The following is a 21,912-nucleotide window of genomic DNA, read 5'->3' as shown; positions in this document are numbered from 1 at the left end:
CAATACATATTTCCCGTTTCCGCAAATTGTCAAAAAAATGTCAACCAGTTCTATTTTATTTTTTTTTCCAACAATTAGGAAACTGTGACAATTTAATATTTATCATAAAATAAAACTAGTGTTAGAAAAATTTTAATGTTTCCATTGAAAATTTTATTCCCATTTTGATTTTCGCCGATTATTGCAGTTTCGATGTGGTGCAATGAGAGACCCACTGTGTGCTGTCACCAGAAGCTGTCACATTCATGTAATCAAAATCCAATATGGTGGTATTGGAAGGCAACTCGAGGCAAGAACCATCTTTCCGACGCCGATAGTTGGATGGAAGATTCTTTTCCCGTGCATTGCTCGCTTTGGAAGTGCGAAAACAACATTGAAAAACTGCAGTGAAACCCGGAGCAAAGGATTAGGACGTAAGCTGGCTCTGGTTATTGGAACGAATGCAGGTAATTACAGATCAGACACCTCGCCCTGAACTCAACAAACAATAGCATCCTGGGGGCTCTAAGAGGGGGGGGGGGAGATTCAGTCAGCCATCTTTTCTTCCGGGAAGATGTTTGCCTGTGAAAGGTTTTACGTTACCGGCAATACACAATTTATTGATTGTTTTGCAGTCCGATGTAATCTTTTGTCGAAAATTAATCATAAACGCTGTCGTATAGTATTAAAAACCAACCGCTCGCTGTAATATGAATCGATCATCACAATTCAGTTGATAACTCCATGGAGCACGACGGCAAACGAAAGATACGACCACCGCTGTCTCGCTAACATCGAGCAATCTGCTGAAGCATAACCCTGTGTTTGAATGTATGTGAAAAGTTAAAAAAGTGTGAATTTACGTGAATCGTACTCCGCTAACTAGGGACAACCGTTGTGCCGTCTACGATAATATAAGCATCTTGTGCACCGTGTGCCAAAACATCCCGACTACGCCATGAGCTCCAAGCCGGCGCTAAGCCGTGAGCTGATCCAGCAAGCACTAGGCTACCACGGCAGACCGTTGCAAAAGATATGGGAAACCGAGCGACGGCAGAACGAACTGCTGGCCCTCGGTATCGACGCCAATCTGGATTACTCCATCTACATGGCGCGGCAGAAGCACTTTACCCTGCAAGATCGAGCGAAACGCTTGAAGCTGCAACAGTTCATGGCGCGGAAAGCGAACGTACTGTACGCCGCTGATAAGCAGCATTCCGCCCGGGAGCCAGAAATTGATTACAGACAAAGTAAGTTCCCCGAACTTCCAAAGCAACTTATAAGGAAGTTACCGAAGGAAGCAACATTGTGGGGCGCATGTTTGGTAAACAAACCTTAACATCACACACACTAAACGCTTCTTTACGTCGACCTGCTGTGCCGGTCTGACTACCATTATAGGTAACCACTTTGCCATACCCCCAATGGATACCTTTTTGGACACGGAAGCAGACGGAAGCACGGCACATCTGTTAGAGGTATTAACCATTTTGCACGCCACTTGCCATGCGCGCCGAGTGGCCTTTCCCGTTCGAATTTAACCGCTGCTTCCTCTCCTTAGACCGTGCTACCAGGCGATGTGGTGTATGGTTCGGTGACAATGTTCAAAAATTTTGGCGGCATTGCCTTTCGACCGCTTCTTATAGTGGGAAACGTCACCTCTTTCGTTCGAAACAAACTCATCAAGGTAATGCACTGATTCGAACGAAGATCATAGCGCTGTCTCTCTCCCTCTAATCTGTATTCACCTATTTTGTAGGGGAACGTTGCGAGCGATCAATTGTTGACGCCGGATAAGGATCCCGGCGCGCCAAAGAACTACTTTGTCAATGATATGATCTGCTGCGAGGTAATCGATGTTGCGCCCGATGCACGCCGTTTGATTTGTTCGATGAAGCGCACCTCGAAAAGCCGGGCACCGGAATCGGTTGTGTATGGGTTGTTGTCAAAGGAAGATATTCCAGAAGTGTACAAGTAAGTGTTGCGTTGCTGCTGCGTGTCTACACCAGTAAATTCCCTTGCAGACACGGTGCCATCGATGGACGGACGAAAGCAATGGAAATACAAATGGCTCTGTCCCCCGTTGCCTCAGCAGCAGCTCTGCAGCAACACCGTTGGTGATAGCAAAGCTCCCTATAACTGCTGCACGTTTTGATTTCGAATAAATATTTGGTCTGCCGGAAAAGTGTCAACCAGCGGGGAGGGCTCTGCTGGCGCTTATTCCGGAGAAATAGTAAAAACCACAGGTCGCTTTACTTTACGTGCTAAAATAGATTTTTTGTATTTATAATGCAGAGTTCAGTGCGAGTTGCTTTTGCTACCGAGATTCACACTTTTAATGGAAATATATTTCGATCTCCATTTTCTTTTACGCAGGACAACTTTAAAGCGAAAGGATCAGAATTATCAATATTTCTTAGATAGCTCGCCATCTTTTAATGATCCCAATCACATTGAGCAACTGTACCGGGAGGTCGGCTTAGACTTTAACGAGGTCTATACGAACATGTCGAGCTTAAAGGGAAGATATCCCTCGCAGGAGTATGCCGCCGAGCTGCGGAACTCGCAAAACAGCAAATGGGCATTTCGGTATGTGTTTTTCTTTCTTTTTGACTTATTAGTAATACTCATGCATTATACAGTTCTTGTTTTAAAAAATGCCTAAAATATGAATTTCTTTTAGTTTTTTATTGCATTGTAAATTCAGCTGTGTATTTAAAACTTTATAATAACTATCGTTTGCAAACAAACAGATCGGTTGCTCAAGGTATTGAGCATTTCAAGGAAGGCCGCCACTCGGAAGCCTTCCAATGTCTCAACAAGGCGCTGAGCATGGATCCACGGAATGTGGAAGGGCTGGTGGCCCGCGGTGCACTGTACGCAAACAGTGGCTCGTTCAAAAAGGCGGTGGAAGACTTCGAAACGGCCCTCAAGCTCAACCCGTCGCATGCGAACGCGCGTAAGTACATGGGCGAAACGCTCGTCGCGCTCGGGCGCAGCTACGAAGAGGAGAATCGCTTCGAAGAGGCAAAGAAGGCGTACCAGGACTGTCTGAATATTATACCGCACCATGAGGAGGCTCAGAATTCGCTCGATTTTCTCAAATCGAAACCCTTCACCGGTAAACAAATCGTGGAACCAACGGAATTGGAGCTGCCGTGTAAGTTAAGGGTCGCCCCGAAAGGACGTGCTTGTTTGTGTTGAGCAAAAACAATCCCTTATAATAATTTGCTGCGTTTCTTGTACACTTTCATCCACCCCATCAAGCGTTAAACATTATAAAACCATCGTCAAGCGATCGCAACAAACAGGAACCGGACACGTCCGGTGTGGGAGGAAGTGGTGTGTTCGGTGCTGGCAGCAGCGGCAGCAAGCGGGACCACCTGGACGGTTCCTCCTCGCGCAAGGAACGCAAGAAGGAAAGCAAAAAGGAGCGCAAAAAGCGCCACAAGAAGCACCACAGCAGCTCGAGCGACTCCAGCACGGACAGCTCGGACAGCAGCGACTCGAGCAGCGACTCGAGCAGCAGCAGCAGCACCGCATCCACGACAAGTTCGGGTAGGTTCTGTGGTTCTAGCACGGACGGAGGATCGTTTTGTGTGAATCTATTAAACCGTTTTCATGATTGTGTTTTCGCGGTCCGTTCGCAACAGTTGCATTTATTTTGTGGACTTTCCGCACTTAACAATCTTACTGTTGGTCAAAGCATTGTTCAGTTCATTTGAATGGTGTGTAGAAATGATGCTTTTTCATTATTTGTATTATCAAAATTTAGCAAAACAAAAAGCTCACGTTAGAAGCTATCTGTGTCGAAAAAAAAAAAATTTCTTATAACTCATTCTCTCATTTTACCTTTTACCATGATATCAGGAACTTGTTTCAATTGTCCAAATTAATTAACAACCACCATGTTTCGCCCCACATGTCTCATCCGCTGTTTAATGTGTTTCCTACGATCATTTCTATAGTGCAGTTGTATTCGTATGTTTTAGGTTGTAAAAGTTACAAACAAATGATGATACAGATGAATTTATTGTTCAAAGCATTGCAAGACGTTCGACCAATCGTTACCCTGACGTCTGCCGTCATGTATTGAAATCTTCCGGGATAGTCTTTGCTGATGAGAGAAAATAGAAAGTCAAACTCTTCGCACTAGTACTATCTACACTGCGCGCAACACTAGCCCTTCCGGAGAAGAACACGGGCGAATGTCTGAAACAAGGGATGCTCTAAAGTGCCTTTAAACTTTCCCCCGGCCTGCCGCCGGCACAATCAATCAACAATCGGATCGGCAGCACGGAGTCGCCTGTGTGTGTTTCTTTCTATTGTAGGACCGTCTTAATCCTGCCCTCTGGTGGTGTTGTGGTGGTGTGGGCTCTCATGATGGATTCACAACCATACCTAGGATACTGAGGTACAATACAATTAGCGGACATTACATATGATGCTTCACCTGCAACCAGGACGAAACGAATCGGGCTCCTTCTTATGTGTCTACGCACTTTGTGCGACTGTTTTGGATGCTGTGTTTAGTTACTGATTATTGCAAGTGGTTTGTTGGGGAAGAGAACTCAGTTAAACGAACAACCGGTTGAGCATGCAATCCTCCAAGCATCATCCCTCTATCGACTTCCAGCGGACTCAATCGTCCTTCGCAACGCTTTTGTTGACTATTTAGATGAAAAAAAAAACAAACAAACAAACAAACAACGGGGTATCAGATTAAAACATCCCGTCTGCCCGCTTTTTGTCACACGCTTCGCAATTTCTTTATTGCAGATTCGTCCGGCTCACGCAACAAAAAGCGCAAACGCTCGAAGAACGATAAGAAACCGAAATCCACATCGCCGATGGGCAAGCGCCTGTCGTCGGCGGGCGGTGGACGCAGCGGCGGCCCGTCGGCCGGCGAAATGGTTGGCTACCCCATCGGTGGTCAGGGCAGCAGCGTCTTCGGCCACAGCTCTAGCCACGGTCAGTCGGCAATGGACGATTATGAGCAAAAGGTATGCGCGCTTTTGTTTTGTTTGTTTTCCTCAAAATCCTAACAAAACGGACTTGTTGCTTTTTACCTTTCACCATTGGAACAGGTTCGCAAGTTTCTAGAAATGCCACGCGATGAAGAGAACTACGAAGAGAAGGTTCGTAGATTCGTCGCGGAAGCAAGTAAGTATCAGAAGGAGCGCAAACAGATGGAGGACAAGTCGAAGAAGAAGAAGAAGAAGGACGAGAAAAAGGCCAAAAAGGAGAGCAAGAAAAAGCGCAAATCGGATGAGAAGAAGAAATCGAAGAAAAAGGACAAGGGTGGCGACGATGACGGTTTGGGCAACAAGGATAAGCTGCGGGAAGCGCTGAAGTGAGTTTTGTTCTTACACATCATTTTGATTTTCCACGTTTCTTTCTCCGGACACTAATGAAGGGGGCGTGCGGAATTTCTTCCTTTTCCGTTGCAGAATTTTTGAAAATTTCCCCGTACTGGATGAGCTCGGTTCGAAGCTTTCCGTTGGCGGTTCAGTTGCCGAAGCATTGTCCGCCCTGCTTGGTGGTGGTACCGGTTCTGGTGGTGGTGGTGGTGCCGGAACATCTCGAGGTAAGGCGTACACGAAAAAGAAAACTCTTTTTCCGACTGCAGAGGGTAATATAAACGGTTTTTCATTATTATCCTCCCTCAGCTAAACCAACCGACGCGGTGGACTTGGAGCGGGCAGGTATTGCACCCGGTGGGGACGAGAACGCCAAGGAGGGTAAGTGGCGCATGATGTTCAACAAGGACAAGCGTCCGGCAAAGGAGCCGGCCCCGATAGCGGCCACCACCCTAACGGCCGGCCTGGGCCTAAAGCAACATCCGTTTAGCAACGAGTCGGACGAAGAGTCGGTCGGTGCCGGTCCATCGTTTACCATCGGTGGAAAAATGCCCCAGAACGATCGCGGCACCACCTCCAGCCGGTTCGGTGGCAGCGGCGGCGCTAGTGGCGGAGGTCGCTACGGAGAGGATCGCGGCGGGCCCTCGGAGAAGGGAAAGGCGGCGTCGTCCACCGTCGCACAAATGACACCGGTCAAGTCGGGCCCGGTGGTGCTGGACAAGTTCGGCAACTTCCGGCTCGCGTCGGCTGACGCTCCTTCCGCGACTGGCGGCTCGAAACCGCCCGAACCGTCCGCTGCGCCGCCAATGCGCCGGTCGCGCAGCAAATCGCGCACCCGGAACTATGGCAGCTCGCGGTCGCGCTCGCGATCACGCAGCGACCGACGGCGGTCGCGGTCGGGCAGTTTCCGACGCCGGTTCAGCCGATCGCGGTCCCGTTCGTTTAGCCGGTCGCGCTCCGGCAGCTACTCGCGCAGCCGGTCCCGATCGCGCAGCTTCGAACGGCGCCGCTTCGATCGGCGATTCTATCGCGGTGGCCGCGGGGCAGGAGGCGGCGGTGGCGGCGGATACGGTGGCGACCGAATGGGTCCGTTCGGGGGCAATCGGTTCAACAATCCGCGCGGCCACTATCGGCGCGGTGGATTCCGCGATTTCAGGGACAACCGCTTCGTTGGAGGTCCGCGCGGCGGTGGCGGCGGTATGGGTGGTGGTCGCGATAGGCCACCGTTCCGGCCGCGGTACCGCGGGCGCTTCCAGCGCTCGTACAGTCGCAGCATGAGCAAATCGCCCGATCGGCGACCGATCAGCCCGGGCGATGATCGTTCCCGCCATTATCAGCGGCGCGGGGATAGCCGTGACAGGGGTACGGCCGGGCAGCGGGGGGACAGTCGGGAGCGCTCTTCGCCGCCGACCCGCCGCAGCCGGGCGGACAGTCGCGATAATCAGCGCGATCGGGAGGACAGTCGCGACCGCGACCATCGTCATCGGCGCTCGGAGGACCGTGACTCGTCCAAGCGATCGAAGGACGATCACCCGGGCACGGCTGGCGGCGGCACCGGTGGTGGTGCCGCTACCTCGGCCAGCGAGCGGCGTGACAGTTCGCCGGATTCGACGCGCGCTGAAAAGTCATCGCGCCAGCAGCGTCGCTCCTCTTCCGCCGGCAGCCAGCGGTCCAGCGGGTCGACTAAGATCCCGCACGACATTGAAGGGCGCTGGGCCGACGATACCGACGCGAAGGAGAGTGAGCAGAAGAGGCAGCGCCACGATAACGCAGAATCGGGCGGATCGCATTCCAATAGCGGTGGTGGTGGTGGTGGTGGAAGTAGCGCTATCCCGGAAGATGTTTCGCTGGAAGAGCTGGAGAAAATGCTCGCCAAAGCGCGCAAAGAGCGTAAGGAGGAAATGTTGGAACGCAACAAGGATCTGCTGAAAAAGTCTGGAAACTTTTAAGGAAAGGAAAAGGTTGTATGGTATTTGAAGAAAAAAAAAACAATGAAATGAATTAAGAAAAATCATTTTCCCCTCAACACTAACACATTTGTTGGAGGGGTGTGCATTAAATTTAAGAACAACAAACAACGCATGCCCCACGCGGCCATTACAGATTGTGCGGTGAAAGGTAGAATGGAAAGGAAGAAGGATGGATGTGTATTACGGCGAACTCAACCTCATTACGGGCCATCATTATAAGCAGCACAGTCCGCAAAATGTAACAGTGGAGGACAATGCCAGCAACTTCTAATATACACGAGAAAATGTACTAATTTTAATAAATAACCAAAATTTCATCGCTAGCGTACAATAACGTTCGTTTTCTTCATGCTTTTTAAAGCATTGAGAAAAAAATGAAATTATCGTCCGCCTACTACGACTTAACTAACCCTTCGTTGATCAAGAGCGGTGACCGTTGCTCGTGATATAAACCCCCCTTCCGTTTTAAAGTAAACCTTAAAACAGCTGTTTTCGGATGGTACTAAGGCATCAGTCAGTCAGTTGGCACCAGTTTTGCTTGAGAAATTAATTACCATTTGCAGTTTTATTTGCAATAAATTAATGTGTGTTTTTCTAATGTGTACCGCACACCAAAACCACTCTCGGTGTATGCGTAGGACAGCGCATTAGTATTATGATTAGATGTGTTTATTTTCTCTCTCTTTCTCTACTTCGTATGCAGTGTTGTGTTTTAGCGTTTTGTTTGTTTGCTTGTTTTTCTTTTCTTCTCTTGTTTACATCATTTATATCACAATGGAATACACAGTCTCAATTAATCAGAATTTAATCAGTGTTTTGTTTCTGTTTTCTACATTGTTCGCAGCACCACCGCCTTACCCCCTTCTCCCTTCTCGTTTTGGTAAGGATTAAATTTGAATGAACAGTTCTCTTTCATGTTTACTCACAATTGTAAAAAAAGCCATTTGTAGAGAAGCAACATAAAATGGGAAAATGAGTTTTTGTTTCGCTCGGTACCGTAATGATGGTGCCGCAAGCCTATATACCCTCACCCTCATATCAACACGTATTACACGTCTAGGATAATAGAACACGGAACAGATTTCGCTACTGTGTATTGCTTTGTTTTTGAGTTTGGCAGTGTGGAATTAGTTTATCCGTTTTAAACCGGCATAATATTTGTTTTGTTTTGTTTTTTCTTCCTACTAAAACAGTATATTTTTAGGGTTATTAAATAGTGTTTCTAATGTGGGAAATTATTTAAAAAGGAATTAGGTTTTTTTATTATCTTGCAAACAAATACCTAGGCTTGAAAAATGAACAAAAAATCGTAATGAAGCCATTGAAGATCAAAGAATAAATAAATAATAAAAAGCAAAAAAAAAGCATTTTTTTCAGATTTTTGACAAGCAATGGATTAAATTTGACAACAGCAGGAGAATGTTTAATGTAGTAAGGCACACTTTGGTTTACAACGCACACATTAAGAAAAAAATTATCCGAACAAGGAAACTAACTGTGTGCTCCTATTGGAATCTTATGGGGAAATATTTAAAAAAAACCCCAATTGTCGGGTTTGAGCCTGTGTGCTTAGAATTAATAAGGAAAATAGTTAATAGTGTTAAAAACATTTTTCTGACTAATTATCTTTGCAATACATAATTTACCATATCATTTAAAAGTCGTTTTTGAAACTATGGTTTGAATGAATCACACTATATCGCGACCAGTAGGAAAATTAACGGCGTAGAGGGTGATCTATAGGTCCGTAGCAGTAACACACACAACCAAAACGGTACCGTGCCTTAATAATGCATTAAATAAAAATTCTTCACACCCCTTAAAGTGGTATACACAATTGGTATTCTTTATCTGCAACTAATTTTGTGTAGTATTTTTCTATTGATTGAATTTTACCTATACGCGGCGGAGCAGGGAGAATCGGCAGGGGTTGGTGGTCTCTGAGCGAACAATACACACACTACTATACATGTACTTGCAATTTTGCACTCTATAGCATTGGAACTGTCTTATAATTGGGAACTGTTTTGTACACCTCCTTAGAGCCGATTTGATGTTGCTTATTTTTAAAGTATTAGTTTGCATCAAAATCTATTCAAAATCGAGGGTAGAGAAATCAAACAAAATACAACTATTTGAACTATGTAAACGCCTTTATGTTTAGTAAAAAAGTAGCATTAAAGCTAGTAATAAAAGTATTTGCCATCATAACAATTGATTCTGTTTGCAAGTGTGATACAAAATCGTAGTTTTTAAACAAAAGTACGAAATTATTAGCTTTCGAAATCTTTGTCCCAGCTCCTTTGCTGATCATATTATTTGTTGTTGTTTTTTTCTTCTTCTGATATCTTTTATATGCTCATTCTACACTCTACTTCTTGTTTAATAACAATGTGTTGATTTTTTTGTTTTGTTTTGTAACCAAAGGGGATTTAGAAAGGTGTTTTGTTTTTTTTTTTGCGCTCGTGTTACATAGTTATAATAAGTCGTTTCTTTTCCTTCCTGTTTTCTTAATCTGCTGCTCCTCTGTCCGTAATTAACACTACTACCCTCCCCACCCCCATGTATTATCAAGTTCGTTACAGTACTTTTGTTTGTTTCGATTCGTTTTCGATTGTTTTCATTACACTTTTATCTTAATTCTCTGTTGCTGCTGGTGCTACATTCGTTAATTATTCGTTATGTTTGTTTGTTTTTACGTATACGATCAAATCAATATCTTTTCACTTTCGCTTTTACGTAAAATAATCGAAACCATGCCTTTTTTTTGTTATTAGTTTTTGTAGGAAATATTAATGTTCAACTTTTGTTTACTTATATTGCTTAGTAAAATATTAAAATAACAATAGAAAAAACAAAAAAATGGGATTCTTGTCAAAGGAATAAGAAATTAGGAAACAGCCCAATTAGGAACTATACAAACAAATAGAAATTATTACAAATTAAAAACTAATACAAAAAAAGGAAAAAAGATATGGCTTGATTATAGCATGATATTGCAATAGCTCTAAATAATGTTTGCACACGTTTCTTGCACACATTCAAAACGAAAGCTTTTTTAAAAAGAAGAGACACAAGATCACTGGAGATCAGGTAAAAGTAAAAGCAAGTTAAAGGGGCAATGAGAAGAAAAAGAAACAAAGCTGCACTGCTGCATTCATTTGTAGGTAGAAAAGGACAATAAAACTTAAATTATTTTAGTAGCAAACACAAATACAAAAGGAGATGGAATATTAAACCATTTAATCACTGCAACTAGGTGACAGATTTCGAGCGCTTTTTCGATGAAACATGCATGATATCTGATCTGATCGCTTTCTATCCATCGTACATCCCGGTAAGTTTGATAGAGTACACGGTATTGGCATTAAACGGTCCACTCTAATCGTCTAACAACTAGTAGTAACGGGTTTAAGTTCTCTTCCATTTTCAATGTCAGTACGCTACAGTACTACTACTACTACTACAAGAACTACTCTATAGCTTTGATTTATCTTCGTTTTGTTTTTTGTTTTGTTTGGCCACGGAAGCAACGCACTTACTCTTTCCCCTTCCAAAGAGACCATTAGGCTGCCGGCCGGCCACCACGACCAATCGCGTACGATCGTTCGATCGTGCGTCCCGATTGAGCGTTTCATTCATCAGTTCAGTGCACACAGAGAGGACGACGTCTTCGTTCTTGCAATGGGTTTACCGATTTCACTATCTAGTGCTGATTGATCGTGCCCTAACACGATTACGAATCGCGAGGGATGGTTGTCGGACCGATTTTTTAACAAACGGGCAAATGGATGGCTTTTTGAAACTGCGCGACATGAGCTACACAAAGGGAAGGGAGAGGATGACCACACAACCATTATAGAGAAAGTACACCCAGTATCATAGTAAATTAAGAGTAGGCATTAGGGAGCACAATTTCGTTCTTTTTTGGCTTATTTTTCATATATTCCTCTAGCTAGCTTCATTGGGCGCTCAACCAGACAGGCGCAATTGTGTTAGAAAGAGCTACTTTTTATTATTAAGTTATCGTACAATTTGCAGCAAAACCTCTACCTTCAGTTCACCAGTTCGATCAGAGAAAAAGCTACACCACCCGACTCACCGATAAAAGTGCAACAATCACACACACGCGCACACTAAATACATTTAAAAAGCGCATGATGGGGTATCGTACGTATCAAAACATGTGCGCGCGTAGCAATTTCAATTTAATGAAAAAAGATTTTCGGTTTGCATTTTTAACTATTTTGTTTGTTTTTATTGTTTTATTACAAGAACAAGAGTTGGTAGTAAAAAAAAACACACACACACGATAGCTTCTTTCTTAGCCAAGCGTACTACACGGAGGAGGGCAAACACAGACCCCCACAGTTGGTTGGTGGTTTTGGTAGCCGAGTAGCCCCCCGGTTGGGTATGGTAAAACTGGAAATCTTCCTGGCTTTTCCTTTTATCATTTTTTTCATTGTTTTGTTCCACTTTCCTTTTTATGCTTATATATGATACCAGTGATTGCATTTCCTCTTTCAGTACATTATCATTTTGTCACAACTGTCTGTGTGTGGTGTGGGGTGGTTGTGATCGTGGTGGTTTTGATTTACCAGCTACTACTTAATGCGTTTGAAACGTTACTAATTAGTATAACAAACAAATGTGTAATTGTCCATTTTTGTTTCATTCTTTGCACAGCTATTTTCTTTAAATTTCAACACTCCTGGAAGGATGTATGTAGATGATGGGTGTTGACGAGTTTATCATTCGGTTTGCGTTTTGCTTCCACCTTGCATGATTGTTGTTTGCGATCCGTTTTAAAAGGATACTCCTTTTTTATTAGCCAAACACTTTGACACTTTTTGAGATAAGTTTGTTTTTGTTTACTTATAAAAAAAGTACAATAAAAAACGCTTGGGAGAATTTTAAATGGTTAATCAGGGGAATTCGATTTTGTACACAAACAGTGAGGGGAACAGCATTTATTTGGAGGAGAAAGAAATGTTGTTATATTATGATAATTTATGGTATTTTTTTAAGGTACATAAAAAAGAAAACAATTGCCTCATCATTCTTTCCCCCGTGTACCACATCATGACACATAAAATAACCACCGTTGTTTCTAAAAACAAAATGTATTCTTCTTTTTCTCTGTATAGTTAACTCATTTTGACTTTATTTTCTTTTTAATAAAACTGTGCTCATTTTGTTTACTTATTAAGGTATGTTTGTAACTGATTTTTGTTCGATTTTTTTTTTCGTGCTCGATAAATCTGTCTCCTGATCGTACGACTCCCTCTCTGTCTTCTCCAGCTGCCGGGAGAGGTGTATAATAGAACTTTACTACACGTAGGAACAACTCACAGTATCTATCATTTTATTTTCCAATTTTGCAACACACACACACACACACACACACACACACACACACACAGAGCAATATTAGGCAATTTTATAAAAGTGATAACTATTGTGTAAAAAAAAGGTACACGCGACGTTCGTATGCATTTCTTTGCTTTTTATTATTTATGCTTAAAACGGTGTGTTTTATTGTTTTGTTTTATGTTTGCACCATTTCATTTTGCTTAATTCGATGCTTTATTTTGTTTGGATGCACTTGGAAGTGAATCGAGACGGATGAATGTAGCAGAGTAAGAGAGGAAACAAATGACTAAAAAACGATGAGAAAAGTCTTGGTAATTTACGGCTAGAAGCGTGTTTTCGTAGTATTCGATCATATGAATCAGAGGGTGTATTATGATGATCTACACTATATTAATTGCTTTCATTGCGCGCGTGTGTGTGCACTATATTAATTGTTTTTTTGTGCTGTTTACTCTTTTTTATCATTAGTAAGCAGCAATACCCTCCACACATGCACACACCACACACACTCACCAAAACACAGACACGTTTGATTTGTCTTCCCCGATTGCGTTTCATTGGCAAATACGATGATACGGCGATCGATGATCGAGATCGACGATCGTGGGTTGTGTGATGATAGCACACTACTATAACTAGTGTTTTTGGCAAACCATTTTCCAGGAAAAGGGGATTTCGTTTTTCATCACTTTCGTTAACACATACCCACAAATTGTCCATTATTAAGTTAGCGTTTGATTAAGTTAAAGGATTTAAATAGCGTTAGTTTGATGCGGTGTGTTTTCTGTTTGCTTCTATCATCGGTTGCACGCAGCACTATGAGATCTTGGTCGAACCGTGTGTCCGTCTTGTGTTTTACTATAAATTAGGTATTATACCGCGTATTTCGTTTCGCATGGTGTTTGTATGATGTTGTCTCACTGTTGTTCTGTTTATTATTGATCTGTCTCTCTCTGACTCTCTGACTCTCTCTCTCTCTCTCTCTCTCTCTCTCTCTCTCTCTCTCTCTCTCTCTCTCTCTCTCTCTCTCTCTCTCTGACTCTCTCTCTCTCTCTCTGTGCTTATTCCATATAGTTGCCCTTTCAGAAAATTCAGCCAATTATTAGACCCTTTTCCCCTAGCCGGAGGAAAACGTGTACATGCCTTACACACCCTCCCTCTCTTTCCGTTTTTGCACAGGCAGCGCTTATTATTATGCTAACATCCTATACCTTCGTCGTTCCAAATGCACATATACTACTACCTCTACCACACACACACACACACACACAAATTGAAACGAAGTTATTAATCCCTCTTGTTGGCTCTCCTCGCGCACACACACACACTCTCTCTCTCTCTCAACACACACCTCCCTCATAAAAGTAATGCACTTCTTTTCGCGAATTATTTATATTGCCCTTTTGTTTTCTTTGCTAACAGTCTTTATTAACTTGGTGACTTTATTTGCTGTTGTCTCCTGTTGGTTGTTGTTGCAGCGCATCTCTAACTATTCCTTTTGCTTGCTAAACTAAAGGGGAAATGACGACGAATTGAAAATTGCAACAGAAAAAGCTGACACGATCGATCGATCGCGTCATTCACACAACAACATCGTTTTGCTTTAATTATTACCGGGTAGGTAAGAAGAGATAATCATTTCATTGTGCATTTTTGGTTGGGGAAAAGATAAAAATAATTCAAAAAATACATATCATTACAGATAATTAATTAAACGAAAGACTATTATTAGCGATGATGATATCACCACCATCTGCTTAACAATACACCACCACCAGTCGTGTAGTAAGTACCTGTGATTGCATATTAGCTTAACTTTGAACAAAAATTTCGACCGCTGAGTTTAAATATAGTAAATTAGGATAAAAATTTAAAAAAAATGATACAAAATCGAGCAACATTATTCCATTGAGAAAAAAAAAACAAAAACTATGAAAAAGTGAGTATTTTGTTAAAATATAAACAGAAATGGCGAATGCAAGCAGCAAGCACCGTGTGCATCTTTCTTTATAATAATGAAGGAATAGTAGTAGTTTGGGCTGTAACGTTAAAAAACGCACAATGGGAACGACTATATTGGTTTGTTGTATAGATAAAAAACAAAGACTTCTGTCTAGCAATTTTACAGTTAAACTTTGCTAATAAGTTTACAGTTAAACAAGTTTTCCCATACAGTGTGTGTACTCTTTGTTTCTTATCAAAAGCAAAACCCCCACAGGAAGAGAGCCACAACAATGCTTCATCAAAATGAGGGGAAAAACAAACCGATTAGCAACAACGAATCGATTTCATATCAGAAGAATTAATGTAATAAAAAAACTCAACAACAAAACTAATCAAGTAAAATAAATCCTCTACCAACTGATAATTACACACTACTATTATTATCACATGCTTTGATTTTACAGTTTTGTTTTTTGTTTTTTTGCATTGTTCAGTTCTGTTTTGGTGGCACTATCGTTTCCCTGTCTTAGTTTTTATTTTCTTTTACGCGTTCTTCTGTTTTTTTCCGTTTTAATCAAAACGCCTAACAACGCCATCCTGTGCAGCGGGGTAAGGTAGGTTTTGTAAGGCATGTACACGTCTCTCCGCGATTGCTCTACTTGCTACAAAAAGCTGTCGTGCTGCTCAACAACAACTCAAAACCTGAGAGGATGCATTTACCGGGGGGTGGTAATAATGATGCCTTGCCGCTATTCCTGCCAACGGGGAGCCCGTGAGTGCGTGCATGCGTGCTTGATTGCGTGCGCTTGCTTATATGTCGGGTAGTCGATCACTGGCACTATTATATCGTGGGGTAAAGAAGCAAGTAGTTTTTACTCGATCGCAAAATTGCTGCCATTTGAAAAATGTAACTATACTTGGAAGGATATGTGTGTATTTCTTCTTTTACGAATATTCGAACTACAGGGGGCGGGGAGAGACAATACCACAAATTGCATTTTCATATAATCCACAACAACAAAATATTGAAATCCAAATCGTTCATTCCTATCAAAAAAGAGCTTCAATTCTAGACGCATTTGATACATTATTAAATTATTGCCTACACTATTAGTAGTTCGTAGCACATGGTGCGTGTTTCTCTCTCTCTCTATACTCGTTGTATGCCCTCCTCCTCTCTTCCCTCCCTCTTTCTATCTCGCTTACAAGCAAGTTGCACCCCCCCCCCCCCTTTTATTTATTAGCTGGAATCAAACAACGCTCTGGCCTCTGCCCAGAGTAGTAGTAGTAGTAGTAGTAGTAGTAGTAGTAGTAGTAGTAGTTCATCAATATCGATGTGAGTAGAGTAGGAGTAGCAAAATTAAACGAAAACGAAACGCTTCCCTAACTAAAAGGAAAGCAGCTAACACCGAACAAACAAACGATAGGGTGGGGGGGTGATATAACACAACAAATAGCTCTCACGACATTGCTTCCAGTTCTGCTTAGCATATTGGTAAAAAGGAAGGATGGATCTCTCTCTCTCTCTCTCTCTCTCTCTCTATATAGGTATATATGATAAGTAAAAAGTGCGCGTCAAGTTCATTAAACGATACAATAATAATAATAATAATAATAATAGTAATAAAAAGGATAAACGAGATAACATAATGAAGTGAGCAAAACATTGATAACGATAAGATCCATCATTCGCACATTCTAAACAGTCGGTGTTTTTTTGTTATGAATCTCTCTCTCTTCCGCTCTTATTATCTGACCCGATCCGATCTATAAATCACATTTTTCTTTTTTTCCTACTTAAACAGCAACCAACCCAGCTCTAAAATAGCAGAGGATGCTAGCTAATATATATATATCTATGTTTATAACTGATCTGTCTCTCTCTCCTCTCTCTCTCATCAATCGGGTCGGGCCTCAATAGTAGTGTGTAGGGGTTTTGGCGGCGGCATCAGCATCTGATATTGTATGTGTGTTGGGTGTTTTTTTTTTCTTTTTTGTACATTATTCTCTTTTCCTGCCGTCTACCTCTCTCTCTTGCTTTGCTTGATTTCCCTGTGTCCTCATTCTTTATGTCTTGTTTTTGTTATCAGGAGGAGAGCTATTCAATCGCATTCAATAATCTCTAACACTGTTCTATTCGCAATGCTCCAGCATCATTATCATCCATTTGGCGTTGGCGGTATGATGATGTTTGACTATGATGATGATAACCTTCCACACACACCTCTCTCTCGTTTCTATCCCACCCCATTCCCTCAGAGCAAATTCTGATTGGTGGTAAAACTATTTTGTGAATTATTATTAAAAAAAAAACATAGATAACTACAGTTCTGACTATCTGCTTTTCAGTGTTACAAACTACTGCTGAATTAAATTCTACAACCCAACTGCCCCCCCCCCCCCTTTCCGTAACATTATTGTGTAAAGGGAGGGCCGCGCGCGCCCCCCGTCCGGCAGCACTTCTTTTTCGATTTAAAAATTCCAATAATCATATTCATATTATACGTTTTGGGGTCAAAATTATCACCAGTTTGTTTTGTTTGTTTGTTTTTGTTTAGTAGAGTAGATGCATGCGTGTTTATCATTTTGTGTGTGATTGTAAGATTTTCTTTTCTTTTTTTTAGACAGTAAGTTTATCGCGTCTTGTACGTAAACATGTAAAGGGAGGGGGGGATATATAATGTATGTGTGTGTGTGTGTTATGCTCAATGTTTGGACGCATTTTGTTTCTGTTATCGCCATCTATGTTATCCTGCGCCCGCATCGGTCCGACAACACTCTTAAAAGAGAGTTCAACAGCAAACAACACACAATTACTTTCATTTTTTGCGGCTGGTACGCGTCTGGTACGCGGCTGGTACGCGGCTGATGAGCGGCTGCTGTTCACGCGCCAGTAAAGCTAGCTCTTACACAGTACTACTGATAATCGAAATAGTACAACTAGGTAAATATATAATAGTAATAATAATAATAATAATCCTATGCTCATAGTAACGGGTATTAGTTCATTTTCTGGGTTTTTTGTTGTTGCATCAATCACTAAATAATTAAAAAATAATAATTCCTGCATTGTCTTAAGTTTCGGTAATTCTGTTATTTTCTTCCCACTCTCTCCCCTTCTCCCTTTGACTAATCTAAATCGACGCTCCAACAACAACATTTACATACACACATCCACATACTCTATTATACTCGCTTTTTCGTACAGCTCTCGCTCGAATCTGGTTTAAATGTAACATTTGCCATTCGCTATATTATTATAAGGTTGTTGTGTGTCTTACGCATTCGCGTTTGCTGACTGTTCGATCGGAGGGGACATATGGACGCGTGCACGGTCCCGCTAATTAGTATACTTACGCAGAGAAGAAGAATTTTGTCTTGTTGTAGGGTTTTCTTGTTTAAATTACTACTCACACTATCTGCCAGTAATAATAATAGTAATAATAATATCGCCAATACTTTTTATCTCTTTCCATCCATCGAGGGGAATCACTGTGTGATTTCGTAACGGTGTTTCTTTTCGAATAGCACTAGCTCTAACCATTGATTTGATCTTCGTATGGGGGGATTGTGGTTTCAGGTTTTATAAAACATACCAAATTACGTGCACGCGCGCTTGTGTGTTTGTATCGCTGGTTTTTTGAAGACTTTGAATACTTTATCGCCGAAAAGGTAAGTGCTGCTACCGTCCATTGAAGTCGAAGGCCGCTTCGGTACGATATACACACCCGTGCGGTGATCGTTCTCGCCGACAGCAAACGATTGGGGAAGATTTGTTATTGTTGGTTATGTGGGTAACCACGGTGCGCGTATGCTGGTGGTAGGTAATGCACGAATATTACTACTGGAACGCTTTACCCTGGGGAAAGAGACAACTATTAGAAGATCATACAAGAAATGCACTTTTATTTAATAAAAGTTAGACATAAAAACGAAATTCAACTTATTTAATTGCAACGAACTAGATCAACATACAAATAAAGCATAACTAAACAGACAAATACTTACGGAATTGTGTCCGAAACAAGGCGTGAAGACGTGTGTAGGTGATGAGAATTTGGTATACAGGAGTGTCAAACACTCAAGCGCGAGCGCGCGCGCACCCTATCGGGGTTAAGCATCTAAATCCCGTGTTTCTTTTCTTGTTGGATTCCGACTGGTGGCAAGTTATTCCCAACAAGCTATACAATGAGCGCGAGAGAGAGAGAGATAGAGAGTGCGAAAGGAGGGACGACTGTGTCATTGTAGTTGTTCGGTATGTTTTTTTTTCCTTTTTTTAATTTCTCCCGTTGACACCTCTCTCTTTCTCTCTCTCTCCCTCTCTCTCCACTCAAATATCACATCCTTTTTTCGCATTTTTTCAAAAGACGGCTTAATATCGTGCACATTATGCTAAAGATCGATGGTACTGGTGGGTTTCTTCTTGTATTACATATGTACGGGGGTTTTTTGCACTGGTGAGCGCGAAAATTAGCTTCGCAAGCTATCTGGTTTTCGCATTATGCTGCTGCTGCCTTATGCTGCTGCCAGCGGTGGTGGATTTAAAAATGCTAGAGCACTGTCTCTACCTCTCTGTTCCTGATCCTTACAGGATCGTAACTGCGATAATTCGTAACCTTATCACTTCTTCGGAAGCAATACAATAATATTGGGTAAACGTTGTCGAAACCTTCTTTTCTTCTTCTTCTTCTTCTTTAGAGTAGCAGTAAAAATTTACTTTTAATAGTAAAGGTGTTGTATAGAATGTCATTGTTCGTGTTACGTATTTCGCTGGAAAACGTAATTTGTAATACAGTTACCCACCAATTGTTTTCTTAACAGGAAGGCTTCGATGGACATGTAATAACAACGTGTTTGTTTTTTTTTCCATCAGCATATGCATATGTTGCTTTGCAGGGAGAGCATTGGAAATTTGAGCTGGCTTCACATAAATCTCTCTGTGTGTGTTTGTGTTCCATCGTATTAAATTATTCCTTTATAATTACGCAAGACAAGAGATACTGATCATCTTCGTGTGTGACAGATGGATGTGTGATTACAACTAGATAAAGAAGGTTAGTAAAAAACAATCGGGTTTGTTTGCTTTGGCAACTTTGGTAACGATGGCGAGATGATGATGACGATAATCATGATGTTGCTGCTGCCGCTTGTGTCTTGGTCTTTTCTTTTCGCACATTTTCCAATGCATTTTTCGTTTGCGTTTTTCTTTTGCTTTGTTGGTCCATTATTGTTTGAGGCTAATGTTTATCAGCGTGTTTTTGTGTGAGTTTCGCTTGAGTTCTTATTCTCATCGTTTCCACAAACACACTTTAACTGTGTCGTTTTTTTGTGTTGTCTTTTGCTTGCCTGCGCGCGTTTGCATTGCACAGAGACAATATCTTTACAGGAAAGGTACGTAGTAGGGGGACTGTTGCTGCTGCTGCTGCTGCTGCTGCTGCTGCTGCTGTTGTTGCATTTTGTTCAGTTCCATAAACAACTTCGCAGCAGTATCCTGGATCGCGTTATTGGTCATCGAGTTTTTCCAGTTGGAGGAACCGGCCGGACCACTGGACATCATGTTCGCGTTCAGACCCGTTGGTCCTCCATAGCGCATGGATTGATTTTTCTTGTAGTAATGGCTTGACTGTTGCGACTGCTGTTGCTGCTGCTGTTGGAGGCGGACGGCGGCACTGGAGGCTGTATTGTTGGCAGCGTTAGCGCCGGCACCCAGCGAGTAGTTGTTCACGTACTGCTGCTTTTGCTGCTGGGACAACTCGTACTGCTGCTGTTGGCGCAGTGCAGCGGCAGACGATAGCGAAGATGCGCCACCGTTCGATTGCGAGATTCCTTTGGGATTAGCACCGCTGTTGTGGTTGTACTGCATCGTCATGGAGACCATTGGATTGAACTGATCGCGACCCATCAAAGCGTTGTTGTTGAAGAAGCCGCCGTTGCCTGCAGAGCTACCGCCAGCCGCCATGCCGCCTCCTCCCTGTGCATTCGGCGAGGATGCACCGGGCACTGCTCCCGATCCGTAGATGCCATTGTTGAAGCGCGAAGACGACGGAACTACACCTCCTGCTGCAGCACCACCACCACCATTGCCAGACTGGTACATGTTGTAATCGCGACCCATACTGTTGTTGCTGTTACCAACGCCGGCACTGGCACGGTAGTTGTATTGCTGCTGTTGATACTGCATGCATCGCAGCCGCTGCTGTTGTTGCAGCTGTATTTGCTGCTGCTGTTGCTGCTGCTGCTGCTGCTGCAGATTGCCGTAGATCTGGTTGGCGTTCAGATTGGACAGGTTCAGGGTGGCACAGCTCTGGTTCACTGGAGCGGCCGTGGCGTTCGCTCCGACCGTGTTGACCGGATACTTGAAGTCGCAGCACGTGCACGTGGCCATGCGAAACTCCTGCACGTGGCCGTTCGGGCCGAGCCGATGGTACTGGGAGCGATTTTGCAGAAAGAACTGAATGTTGTTCGTATCCGGCAGTACGGCATACTGGAATGCGAATTCACCGGATAGTCCACCACCACCACCACCGCCCTGCGCCCGCAGATTGCTCCCGAGGTCGAGAATGTCGCGGTTGTTGTAGTAGATGGACTGGCGCGGCAAGCTGTAGATGGGCTCCTTCGTCGGCTTCGGCGAAAGGAACAGCAGCTGGTCGAGAGGCTCCTCCTTCGTTAGGCTCAGCAGCTCGGACGACTTTGCTAGCAATGCGTCCGCGTCATCGATGGGAGCGGAGGCAGGCGTCTCGTCCGATTCCTTCCCATCCGCTGCTCCTGAAGCTGAAGCTGTTGGAGAGGCAGACAGTATCGCGGCACCAGCATCGCCACCACCGCAGCCGTCGTTCTCATTCGCATTTTCGGGTAATTTTTCGTCCAATTGGTTCGTTTCGTCATCGGAAGCCGTAGACGACGACGATGAAGAGGAGGAAGAGGAAGAGGTGGAACAGGTTCTAGAAGAGGTCGTCGATATGGTCGAGCCGGCGGACAGGGACGACGAGTTGGAAGAGGACTTTTCCGGACGGCCGGACGATGAAGATCCTTCTTCCTCGTTGTCGTCGAGTAACGTGGGCGATGAAGGCATTTGTTTCTGAAAAGCAAACCAGCAAAATTGAATTAACATTTACTAACAATTTACGCTTGAGGCTGTAGGAAAATATTACGACTATGAGGGTGTGTGTGTGTGTGTGAGAGAGTGTATGAGTTTATTGAGAGTATATTTGCCAGCTAGGAAAAACTTTCTGCAACAATGCTGCAAATTCAATCAAACTCAACAGTGCGTTAGTCCCAGAAGACAG

General features: G+C 43.1%; 2 protein-coding genes across 2 annotated transcripts; one reads left to right on the top strand and one right to left on the bottom strand.

Annotated features, from left to right (window-relative positions):
* Window positions 1-227: 227 nt before the first annotated feature.
* On the top strand, window positions 228-7,633 carry LOC121597224 (tetratricopeptide repeat protein 14 homolog). The gene is made up of 12 exons (XM_041922829.1): window positions 228-446; window positions 866-1,229; window positions 1,381-1,457; window positions 1,541-1,666; window positions 1,739-1,953; window positions 2,356-2,568; window positions 2,733-3,139; window positions 3,247-3,537; window positions 4,759-4,982; window positions 5,067-5,332; window positions 5,430-5,566; window positions 5,649-7,633. Exons 2-12 carry the CDS (start codon window positions 938-940, stop codon window positions 7,286-7,288), a joined length of 3,888 nt encoding a protein of 1,295 aa, XP_041778763.1. The 5' UTR covers window positions 228-446; window positions 866-937; the 3' UTR covers window positions 7,289-7,633.
* A 5,741-nt stretch (window positions 7,634-13,374) lies between these two features.
* LOC121597225 (ras-interacting protein RIP3-like) lies at window positions 13,375-21,853 on the bottom strand. Its single transcript, XM_041922830.1, has 3 exons — window positions 21,778-21,853; window positions 18,635-21,704; window positions 13,375-18,485 (listed from the first exon to the last, which is right to left on the bottom strand). The coding sequence occupies exon 2, from the start codon at window positions 21,696-21,698 to the stop codon at window positions 20,007-20,009; it is 1,692 nt and encodes a 563-aa protein (XP_041778764.1). The 5' UTR covers window positions 21,699-21,704; window positions 21,778-21,853; the 3' UTR covers window positions 13,375-18,485; window positions 18,635-20,006.
* Between the last annotated feature and the right edge of the window lie 59 nt (window positions 21,854-21,912).

This window comes from Anopheles merus, chromosome 3R (assembly GCF_017562075.2).
Source record: "Anopheles merus strain MAF chromosome 3R, AmerM5.1, whole genome shotgun sequence".
Classification (NCBI taxonomy): Eukaryota; Metazoa; Arthropoda; class Insecta; order Diptera; family Culicidae; genus Anopheles; species Anopheles merus.
This window is presented reverse-complemented; position numbering and strand designations above follow the sequence as displayed.